Source organism: Spermophilus citellus (assembly GCF_964194105.1).
Source record: "Spermophilus citellus genome assembly, chromosome: 13".
NCBI lineage: Eukaryota > Metazoa > Chordata > Mammalia > Rodentia > Sciuridae > Spermophilus > Spermophilus citellus.
Window position 1 is genome coordinate 78,014,264 of NC_138193.1, and position 12,042 is coordinate 78,026,305.

General features: G+C 54.5%; 1 protein-coding gene across 7 annotated transcripts in view; it reads right to left on the bottom strand.

The window, feature by feature from the left end:
* The window catches only part of TTC7A (tetratricopeptide repeat domain 7A), a 112,084-nt gene that overhangs the window by 34,092 nt on the left and 65,950 nt on the right, over positions 1-12,042 (bottom strand). For all 7 annotated transcript variants that reach the window (XM_081264740.1, XM_081264739.1, XM_081264745.1 and 4 more), the window contains 4 exons: positions 9,442-9,559; positions 8,111-8,168; positions 6,918-6,990; positions 2,971-3,131 (listed from right to left, as the gene is read on the bottom strand). In XM_081264740.1, the coding sequence (XP_081120866.1) occupies positions 2,971-3,131; positions 6,918-6,990; positions 8,111-8,168; positions 9,442-9,559 (410 nt within the window). The remainder of the gene's footprint in view (positions 1-2,970; positions 3,132-6,917; positions 6,991-8,110; positions 8,169-9,441; positions 9,560-12,042) is intronic.

The following is a 12,042-nucleotide window of genomic DNA, read 5'->3' on the forward strand; positions in this document are numbered from 1 at the left end:
GGCTGCACACTGACAGCAGCCATCTGTCTGCACCAGAGCTCCTCCACCTTTCTGTGGCAAGGCCCCTCTAAGAATCTGATGAAAGCCATCTCCCCACATGCACACAAGCACAGTCCCCACTCATGTCCCCAGGAAGCAGCAAGCTCAAGGCCAGGACCCTCTGCCCATGAAGGAAGACACACTCAGAGTGAGGGGGCGTGTCCTGGTGGGGTGGGAGGAAGGTGGTGAAGAGTGCAGCTGGGGAAGGGCAGCAGCGGGGGCTCACACCCTGCTGTGAGGAAGCCTTCCCAGCCCAACCCAGAGCCCAGGAAAGTGGAGGAGGTGGTGCCTGTAGGAGGCACCTGCCCAAGGTGGGCCAGGGAAGCTGAGGGGGGCCAAGGGATGGTCCCCACACTGAGAGACCCCATGCACTGCTGCACCTCACACAGCTTGGACTTCAGACTTTCAACTCGGGGAGGTGGTCACGGGGAGCGGGTGCCTGCTGGAGCACTCAGCTCAGAAGTTAGGAAGACACACTGAGCCACCTGCCCACCTGTGGCTGGAATGGAAAGGCCTCCTTTGCTGGAACTAGGGGTGCAAGGCAGGCCTCCTGGGCCAGCTCTGAGTCTTCCTGAAGCCCTGTCAGAGCAGCTGTCTGCTTCATATTCTCAGTTTCCGTGTGAGATTCACTTGGAAAAGGACTTGCTGGTAAAATACTGTTTGCCTTAAGCCTTGCCTGGCATCCGTGGTGCACACGGCCCAGCCCCAGGGGTAGCTGAGGAGTCTCTTCCCCTTTCTCACCCTAAGATTCTGTTTTTTTGTTTTGTTTTGGTTTTGTTTTTATATACTGGGGATTGAATCCAGGGCCTTGAACAAGCTAGGCAAGCAAGCACTCTGCCCTGAGCTATGCCCTCAGCTCTTTTAATTTTATTTTGAGACAGAGTCTTGTTAAGTTGCCAAGGCTGGCCTTGAACTTGTGATCCTCCTGCCCCAGCCTCCTGAGCTGCTGGGATTACAGGTGTGTGCCACCACGCTGCCTCCACTCCCACCCCCCAAGAGGATTCTAGATCTTCTTAGCCATTTCTGTCTCCACTGAGGCCTAACTGACAAGAGTGAATGCACACACAGACATACACATGCTCGTGCAGGTACACACAGGCACAGGCACAGGCACACGGATCACATGCACACCAGCCCCAGTGAGTCAGGGCCTGGTAGATGGGTGTGAGGATGGAGTTGGAAAGAGAAAGGTAGCAGCACTAGGATTGGAGAAACTTTGTCTTTGTGTATTTTCATTATAAATAAATTTTAAAAAAACCATAAATGTTATCAGCCTGTATTGCTGTATAATATTTGCCATTAACTGAGATAAGGTATCTAATCCCTTGTCCAAACGGATTTATCTGTGTTTTAGAATCCCCTAAGTGACCTGCCTTATAAAGTGACGTGATCAGAATTTTAACAGTTTCTCAAAAGCTGGGTTCAAGGCTCAGAATCAGGGCCATCCCTTAAACACAAGGATGGGCCTTTGTTGAGATGGCCACATGCTCTACTCACACCTGAGAGCAGCTGGGACCCACCTGGGTCCTGCAGGTGGGGGTCCATCTGGATGAGGGTAGGCAGAGCAAGACTCCAGGGTCCCGGGACTGCAGAGCAAGCTAACTGGCAAGGCACTGACAGCCCTGGGCCTCATTCATGGTGGGCCCCTCTTCGCAAGGCCCACTGTGATGCTTGGTTTAGGAAACCCCACCATGCCTGGGGCACCCCTCTTTAGCCTTGGTGAGGAGGACCCCATCCACAGCAGTCCTCAGCTCCCTAGCAGAGGCCACAAGTGAAATCACCTGCAGCATTCTCTGAAGGAGGCCAAGGATACTGGGAAGGCCAAGCATGACCCCTGTGGTCAGTCCTGTTTCTGATGGGACAGAGGTGGAAGCCCAGGTCTCCCTGTGAGGAGAACCTCCCAGGCTGGGACACTGCGGCTTCCCTTATCACCCATCACCACTGAAGTACCCACTGATTTTCCCTAATTCTCCGTAACATTGACAATTCATGAGTCCCAGTGATCAGGGTGACCAGGACCCCAGGTTCCTCCTGGCTGTCTACAGTGGGACAGCTTCAGGTTGGTTCTAAATGGCCTTCCTTCAGTCCCCAAGGTGGAAACGAGTGGGAGTCAGGGAGCTCAGGGGCCCCTCATTCTGGGATTATAGGATTCAGAAAAACAAAGACTATTGTACCCAGTGTCACCTGTCCCTGAGGGGAAGAAGGCAGAAATCAAAAGATGTCTTCCCCCGGTTTCCTCCCACAGAGCAGCCAGGCTCCTGCCTCAGCTGTGTGGCTCTTGTTCCCATGTTCTGGTTTGGTGGCAGTAGTTCCTGTGTTATAGGTGAGGGTAGGAAGAGCTAGTCCTGCCCCACCCACCACTACCTGGGCCAAGTGAAGCGTGAACTCTGCTTCAACAAGAAGGGCATCTGGCTGGGGCAGTAAACAGAGGAGCAGAAAGGACCACCCTAGAGAAAGATAACTACTCCCTCCCAAGGGCCAGCGAGAGGACGTAAGTAGAATGGCTGCTTGGAGGCAGGGGAATGGCTCCTTTGGCCTCTGCCAGCTCAGCCAGTGATAGAATCCCATCCTTGGCTGGTTGTATGAGGGTCATGATTAAGTCACATGCCCCGAGGATGCTCATGCAGAGTGGGGCGGGCGGAAGCACCTGAGCGGTACACCTGCAGCCCAACGCACCACACCCTCTTCTGCATGTCCACGGTCCCTGCCCCCCAAAGTTGAGCAGCAGCACAGGCTCACTAGTCCCTGTGTGGCACCCCAGTACAGAGCCCTGGGGCCACTGACTGCCCCTCACCCTGTCTCCACCTGGGAGCATGCATGCAATAGGAGCTTACTCCATGTGCGTGGCTGGCAATAAGGATGTGTGTGTGCACAGGTGCCTTTGCCAGTGGCCAGTCACCCCCCACCAGACAGGGTCCCCAGGAAACTCACTTGAAGTTCTCAGGGTACTCGGTGATGGCCATGTTGATGACATCCAGGGCGTGCTGATAGTGCTTCTGGGCAGAGAAGAGCAGTGCCAGCAGGTGGAGTGCGTTGGCATCGTCCCTGCACACCAGCAGTGCCTCCTGCAGCTGCTCCATGGCACTAGAGATCTGCCAAAGCAAATGGCCAGCTTAGGGACCTTCCCCAGGGCTCTGGGGGCCAGGTGTCAGCCAAGAAGTGAGCAAGCCCTGGGCCTGGGGGGCTGGGGATTGTACAACAAGAAAACACATCCCCCAGATAGCCCAGCAAGGAGGGACCTGCTGTCCCTGTGGGGAGTAGAGGGCAGCAGGTTCATGGTGCAGCATGAAGGATTTGGGTAGACACTGGGAAGCACTTCCTAAATGGAAGTGTGGAAGTTCTAGGAAGAGGCAGCCTGATCAGGTGCAGAAGCCCTTTCCTAGAGCTCTGTCAACAGGGGTCAGCAGATGGAAACGGGGTTCTCAGCATAAGGTGATAGAAGGGGTGTTCCAGGCAGGATAAAAGCTGACCAAAGGCAAGGACGCAGCAGAGGTTAGTGTGAGAAGAGGGGAAGACTGCTTTCTAATGCAGGCATTCGGGGGGCCTAGCCAGATTCTAGTCTTGTGTTTTGTTTTACGACTCAATAAGTGATTATCAAGCCTGGTTCTATACAGAAGTAAGACTGGACAGGTAGGAGGAGGCCAGATCATGCAGGGTGAAGAAAGTCACGTGGAGGGTCTGGGAAGCCCCTTGCGGATGCCCCCAGGAATGCTGTGAACTCGGCCCATGGTCTTCTGGAAGACAGTGGAGACACCCAGGGCCACATGATTCCTAGCTGATGAACCCTGATTTGCTTCTCTTCTTGGAGCTCTGTGTAAAAGAGGCCAGGCCCTGGTGGCTCTGGGAGGCCTATTGGTGAGGAGAGGCAGGTACAGCAGGGAAGGGCAACTTCTACTGTCCCATCTGAGTGGGACCCTAACACCCTACCAGATCTAGCTGCTGAGGGACTCATGATTTGCAGCTGTGGTCATGCCCCATCTGCAAGTAGCAACAGGGTCGTGGGGTTAACTTCCTAGCACACCCAAAGGGAGACTGTGCAGGGCTAAGACCATATGCCTGCCTGCCACCACCTTGCCAGGATGGCTCTCTGCGTCTAGCTGGCCTTGGGGAGGATATGGGTGGTTCCGGGAACTCCCCTCTCCTGAAGAAATCATTCTCAGCACAACACTCCCCAGGATCGGTTCCAAGGTTCATCTGCAGGCTCATCTCCTGCATCCCATTCCACCTCTTAGTATCTGCACCATCTGCTGCTCAGTCAGGGAGCAAAGCTCCTCCCAACCCCCACCCACGTGGCCAGGCCTGTACACCCTTGACAGGGGCTGGGCAAAGTTTCCACAAACATCCAGGAGTAAAAAGAATTCTGGCAGTCACCAATGTAAACAGTCTTCTTCAAAAGATGCCCATCATCCTGGTGCCTGCGGCAGCTCTCTAACAATTTCATGTGACCTGCGCCCCTTACACCATCTCCTCCTTCTTAGCAAACACATGCGAGCCTATTGCTCCAGTCCTGGCTGGAGCAGTGCCATCTGAATCCACTGATCATGCTCTTCTGGGCTTGTTGGCGTGTTGCAGAAAGAGCAGTGAATTTGGGGGGGAAAATGGTTCTAGCCATATCCTGGAGCTCCAGTCTCTCTGAATTCAGTTTCCTTATCTGCAAGTTAGACACATGCCTTACTTCAGAAGGGTTAAATGAACTAACTCTGCAAATGAAAATGCATGTTTATCTTCCATCCCTTGATCTTTTCAAATGTCCTCACCCTAAGAGGTCCAGCCCTGTGGAGCTATTTAGCAACAGAGCTGGGCCTCCCACAAGCTGCTAAGCCCCTGCTGGGTGAGCCAAAGGCCCACACTCAGCTCTTCCCAGGTCCAGGCCAGCCAGGATGGACCAGGGTTGTGGCAGGCGTCCAGCTAACTACTATGTCCTCCTCACCTCCCAAATGTTGGTACCTCCATCCTGGCCCAGTTCCCCAGGACACACAAACCTCCTCTACCCCACCCTCCAACTGTTGCTTCATCCAGTTGCAACTCTTAGCATGAGGCTCTGTTACCCTCTTGATCACTGTGGCTACCACGTTGGCTTGTCTGTGCCTCCCCAAGGCTGTTCCTGCCAAGGTAATTCTGCCACGACACACTCCATTACCCTGGGCTAGGCACCCATGGCCCTAACCATCACTGTTGGAGCAGGAAGACATGCTCTGGGCAGGATGGGATGGCTCCAAGCCTCAGAGAATGAGGCAGGTGAGGGCTCTGGCTTAGAGTCCACTCAGAGGCCCTCAAACCCCTGAGGCTGATGAGACCCGGTGTCCCCAGGGAAACTAGGCACCAGGCTGCAATGGCCTGGATGGCCATCTCTCTTGAAGGATGGGCCCTGTTCATCTGAGATGGGTGAATAATTAAAGAGATTAAAAAATGCATCACCAAAGGTTTATCATTAACTTGATTGGCAAGAAAAGCACCAGGTTCTTTTACAGAAGGCTAAAAATAAAGCAGTCTCAGGTATCTTTCCATCTGTGTTCCTAGGAGGAGAGTGATGCTCTTGGAGAGAGAGACAGAAGGACCCAGTGCCTGGTTCAAGGCCTGGAAGTCAGGAGCGTGGGCACAGCATGGAGGTGGGTGGAGGTGGAGGAGGGACGGGGTGAGTCACGGGGGAGGGGATAAAAGAGGAAGCGAGAAAAGCAGTGGAGGACAGCAGGAATGACGGCAGGGCCGAGGGGAGAAAATGGTTGAGACAGAAGGACAGAGAGAGGGAGACAGAAGGACTCAGAGTGACAGTGACAGGTCACTGGACCCAAGAAAAGGGTCCAGGCATGGGGTGAGAAGGAAGAGATCCAATAATGAGAACCACCATGCAGTGACAAGAGGAGCCAGGCCAACACATGTTCCAGGGGAGGGTGATGGAGGCAGAGAGTACAGAACCCCACCAGCCTGGAGTCAGAAGAAAAAGTCCACTCAACTACCAATGTCCAGGCACGACAGCAAGACCAGCCTCCTGGCCAGGAATGAGGTGCCATGCCCATCCCTGGATGGACCACGGGTTTTCTTAACTGGGGCAGGGAGGGCTTTGTACTGGAGACCGAGTCCAGCGCTCCAGCAGTCTGGAGCTCAGCCTGCTTCCCGGAGGCACAGGAGACGAGAGCTGCTGGAAAACGGGCTTGTCTGCGGTGCCTGAGCAGTCAGTGGGTGTCACGGTCCATATGCAGTAAGCCAAGGCCACCAGAGAGGTCCTGCTTTGGAGGCAGCATGTGTGCCCAGAGCACCAGTCTGTAGTGTGTGTGAAGCAAGGGAGATTCTCAAGGGCTTGGGGTGGGGAGGTGCCTAGATAGCTAGTGTCCTCTTGACAGTTCACACCTCAGCTGCTCAGCTTGGGGAAAGGTAGGTCCACCTGGAGAGCTGCAGATGGTGGCAGTGGTCTCAGCATGGTGAAGGCAGTTGGCTGACAGGAGGCCCCTAAGGGTCCCAGAAGCCAAGGCCGAGGCTCAGGGAAAGGCTTTGGGTAACATAGAAAGCCCACCCGGAAACTGCTCCAGGTGCCACATTCCCCCAGACTCTCAGGGAAAGGTTGGCGGGAGGCAGGACACAAGCAACTGCTGTTGTGATCACTCATCACCTCAGAAGACTGAAATGTTGTAGGGTAAGTGAGGGCAAGAGATGCTCCCTTCCTCTCTGCCCCCCATGGGCCAGGGCTGCACCCCATTAACTGACTTCATCCTCACTAGGACTCTCCAAGGAGGGGCACAAAGGTGCTCACAACAGATAAGGACGCAGAGGCTTAGAGAGGCCCAGTCACTTGCAGAGGGTCACACAGCTAGTAAGCAGAATGGCCAGGAAGGGATCAGCACCCCCCAGGGATCTGGGGCCTAGGAACTGTGACAACCCACCTGTCGGACGAGGGCCAGCTGGAGGGAGACATAAAGGATGACCTGGGGGTCACCAGGTGCCAGCTCCAGGGCTCTGTATGGGGAGAGGAAGTGACAAGTCAGTCATCAATGATTGAGCAATAGCCTATGAGCTGGACCCCAGCTTGCCAGCCCTAAGCCGGGCGCTGTGGGGCCACACAGTGGGGATGGGGGATTCGGCCAGGCCCTGTCTTGGAGGCACATCCAGTTGGAAGATGATGGCTTAGGCAGAAGTCCCCAAGGCAGGGGACAGCTGCTCTGGAGGGCTGGCACTAGCTGAGGTAGGGACCATCAGCAATGTGGCCCTGAGGTGACAGACCTGAGTGAACAGGGGGAGGGGAGAGAGTGTATATATCCATACCCAGCAGCCTGGCCTTCGCCTCTGAGCATCTGTCAGCTGGTCAGAGCCTCCACCTCCCCGCAGAAGGACAGAGGCTCCCTGAGGCTGGAGGACCTAGAATAGCCTCTCTGGCAAGAATGAAGAGCTGGTGGGGAAGAGTCTCCCATTCCTGGAGCTCCAGAACCCCCTGGAGCTGCATCCCTGGATAGGGGTACAATCTGCCCAGAGAGGGGCAGATGTTCCAACAAAGCTGGCAAGTGGAGGCCTAGCAGGGCCCTAGCCAACAACACAGCCACCTCAGTGCTCGGGAGGGAGGCTCAGAGGGAGAAGATGCAGGGGAGGGCCAAGGGAGGAGAGAGGAGGGAGACAGGTGGGTGGGGCTGTGGTGCAGAGGAGAGGCTGGGCAAGGGTGGGCCTGAGGCAGCAGAGCTCCTGGGAGAGGGTCCTCTCTGTCCCCTGACCCCAGGCTGCTAGGAAATCTCTGCGAGGGCTGTGGGAAGGTGGGAGGTCCTCACAGCCATGAGGTGGCTGGGAGAGCCTGAAAGGAGACGATCACCATTCCTGACTCCCTGATAAAGGTAGGACATGGCAACCAGATGCGCTTCCTGCTTCATCTCGTGTAACTGTCACCCAGCAGTGTGCTGGTACACAGGGCTCGCTGTGTACCCGACCCCCTGGCCTGACCCTGCTTGCTGTGTTACCTCCCAGAGTTTTAGTTTCTTCATCCATAAAGTGGAAATAGAAACCTCCATTTCATAAGGGTGAACACCTCGGAGGTAAACATGGAGGGGAAGAATACCCCAAAGGGCCCCTGGGGCCAGCGGCATCTCCTCACCTCTCCAGCGTCTGCAGTGCCTTCCGGTGCAATTCATCTTTCTTGGACTTCAGGGTGGCTGCAGGAGACAGATGGATTCTGAGACATCAGGGGTCTCGAGGGCCAGCAGCCCTGATGATGCTTTCTGCTGCCCTGGCCTCCTAGCACATTTCTTGGCACACAGGTTCCTTCTACTCCATTGGCTTCTCTGCCCCCTGGACCAACTTGACACTCAAAGGCCCAAGCCTTGAGAAAGGTCACTGCCTGTGGTGGGCTTCCACACTGCTGTCGGAACCCCAAGCTGAGCACCTTTCTGGTGAACTGCATCCAACTTTACACACAGCAGGGCAGGTGTCCTGAGCCTTGGTGTGGTGTGAGCATGACTGTGCAGGCCCCACCCCAGGGTCTGTACTGAGAGCCAGCAGAGCTCCTCACCTTGAAAGCTTCAGGAACAGTCCCTACCAGGGCAGGGTCGAAGGCTAGGAGGCTCTTTTGATCAAAGCCTACTGTGACCAAGGGACTGAGGACTCCCTCTAGACCATGTGGAGGGCACAGAGGCCTGAAGACATTGCAGCCACATACATTGAGCAGTAGGAGGTGGCTCTGCACTAGGCTCTTGTAGGCAGCTTCTTCTCTTCTTTGGACAAGCCAGGCTGCACAGGGCCTCTGAGACCAGGTGTGCACAGCCCTGTTCCCACAGCCTGGCACTAGGGAGAAGTGGGTGAAGGTAGATCCCAGTCCAGGTTAGGCCTGGGGAGGGGGTCTGTTACTCCCTTCCCTTCATGCCGCAAGAACAGGAGGGTAGCTGCCTGATCAAGGCGGGAAAGTTGGCACTAGGGAGAGAGCACCAGGCCTGGGCAGGAAGGAGTGGAACCTATCAACTAAGCACGAGTACTTATGAAGCACCTGTTGTATGCCCAGCACCATGCCATATGTGATGGGGGATTTAAAAGACCTCAGAAGATCACAGCAGTCTGTGAGAACCAGAATGAAGGCACCGTGGGGTAGAGGGCTGATACTGGGCACCACAGATAGAAAGTACCAAAAGCTCCACGGAGATCAGACTGGGCTTTGTTGGAGCTGGGGCAGTGCCTAGAAGGTGGGAAGAACTGGAGTGTGGGAAAAGCTGGGTGTGAAGGCGGTCTGAACCAAAGAGTGGAAATGGAACTGAGAGGTGTGTATCTGTGCACGTGTGTGTGTGTGTGTGTGTGTGTGTGCGCGTGTGCATGTGCCTTGCAGAAGAATGTGAATAGTGTCTGTGGGGAGTGGTGCAGTGGGGGTACTGGTGGGACAAGACACCTTGGAGGCAGTTAGGAAGCCTGAGATGTCCTCTCACAGGGCCTGGCACTCACCGTCAGTGGCCTGCAGGCTGTAGGTGAGACCCAGGGCCAGGTAGCCCTTGGGGAGGAAATCCCCAGCTTCCTCACCGAGGCTGACCACCACCTTGGCAAAGTGCTCGGCCTCCTCCAGCTGTAGAGAGGAGAGGTAGAGTCACGGGAGGGCTCTGGACATGACAGGCAACACACAGTCACAAGCCTGGGACGCTGCTGTGCAGACGAGAACAGCGATTCCTCACATATGGGCCCCATGACTAGAGATCAGGGGGCTTGTCCAGGCCACACAAGCATTGAGCAGAAGAACTGGCTGTTTCCTTTACTGGAGACTCTCTGGACCTGTTCCCCCTCCAAGGGGGCGTCTGCTCAAGGTCACAGGATGCCATCTCTCCCAGGGAGAAGCTTCCCTTGCCCCAGAGATCTAGCTCCCCAAAGCTTGCTTCCAGGAGCAGGAACCCAAGGTAGGCCCGTCGGTGCTCTTCCTTGCCTGTGTGGCCTCTGCGCCTGCCCTGCTCTGCAGACACAGGGGAGCCAGGGCTAGGCATGTTGGACATGAAGCCCCACAGGGCAGGCAGGCTGCCACTCTGGCTAAGTCCAGGGCCTGCTCCATCCCTGAGCAGTGGAAAAAGGCCTAGGGCTGTTTTTGTCCCTCACACAGCAGGGGGACTGTTCAAGTTGGAAAAGGACCAACTAGCAGGGGTCACACATGCACAGACCATCACATACCCATAGATGAAGAGAGAGTCCATGAGACAGGCCTCATGGACACCCTGGGGCACCCACCACAGAGGCTGAGGTGGCAGGGCACATCACAGCCCGGGGCTACTGCATGCCCACTCTTGCCCACACGCGTCCAAAAAACATTTCCTCCCTCTCACAGCGGCATGTCTGTGTTCCCATCTCTGAGAAAATGAGCTTCCAGAGAGGGCAGAGATGCTCTCTCCGTTCCTGAGATTCATGCCAGCCCACAGCAAGGGGCAGAACATATCACACCCAAGCCCTCTAGTGCCACCCACGTCAACATCCCCTAACCTCAGGTGTCTCCCCCAGCCAGGGGCTCGCAAAGTCAGTCAACTGGGAGACCAGACTCACACTTAAGCTGCTTTTGGCACCACAGCCAGAGCTGCCCCTGCCCTGTCCCTGCTTAGGTCCAGCCCCAGCAGAAGAGGGGCAGCAATGTGTCCGTGCTTAACCACTGGCTACATCTAGTGGACTCTCTCTCCCTAGAGTTTGGAATTAGGATCCTGAGACAGAGACCATTAGCCACGGAGAGATGAGTTGGGCACAGTTTTGGTAAGCTCTGCGCAAAACTGAAAATCAAAACCAAAGTAAAACAAACACCCCTTAAGGAGCAGAGGAACCATTGTGCAGAAAGGAAGGAGATAAAATTCACAAGGCTGCCATGTACCATGTTCCTACACGGCTGATGCTATTGTGATTTCTACTGCCACCCCACAAAACAGGCTTTCTGCATGCGCAGTCACTGCAGTGCTTATAAAGGAAAATATTATTAATTCTATTAAAACAAACAATACACAATTCAACAGCACACCGCATCTGTAGGTGCTCTAACTAGCTAGCCAAAGAGTAGAATGCTGTCGCAGCAAGAACTAAAAACGAAATGCTTTATAACACTTAAGTCCCTTCAACTAGCAAGAGTGGGGTCCTGAATCCCTGGACGCTGACTCTGCCAACCTTCGCTCTGTCCTGCTAGAATTACGCTCAACCTCAACCCCAAGCCAGCTCACTCGCCAATTAGCTTTCTGCAAAGAGGCAGGGCAGCCCAGTGACAAGGACAAAACAGTGGGGCCATGCTGTCAGGACTCAAGTCGTGGTTTGGTCACTTGCTCTTGCGGTGCCTCAGTTCCCCGCTTCTGTATAATGAAGATAACAGCAGTGTCACTCAGGGGGCTGCTGGGAGTACCGAATGGGTCACATGGTAATGCTCAGGGCAGTGTGTGACCAGATAGCAAATACAATTTTGTAGTAAGCATTCATTTGCCTATCTATCTATCTATCTATCTACTGATTGTGTGTATGTGTGATATTGAACCCAGCGCCTCATACATACTAGGCTGCTCTACTATGGACTACATTCCCAAACCAGTATTATTTACACACACACGCAATATGAATACAACTATGCATTCATGTATATATGTATTTATGTGTATATGTGTGTGTGTGCGTGTGTGTGTGTGTGTGTGTGTGTATATATAGTACATACACATGATCTCACTGACAAATTAGGAAGTGGCATCAAAGGCCCTCTAGAATCCAGAGAGGGGACATTACAGTCTTTTGCCTGACCCTTAGTTAGTAGGAGTGACCACACAAGGATAAGCTGGTGACTCTGCAGCCCTGCTCAGTCTGCTCTGCCAGGTTGTTCAAGTTCTCTGACCCCACCCTGGTCCAGGACACACATTCCCATAATCAGTAGACCCAGTCATTGTCACAAGACTCACCCCCTCCGTGGGTTATGCACTGGAATATTTCCCATCCTATCCTGAGAGTCTATTTTAATTTTTTAAGTGTTCTAGCCCACAGTCCACGAACGGGTCTCCACCTGTGGTCTGCAAATGCTGTTCTAACCCGACAGTGTGAGCTGCCAGGTGCCTG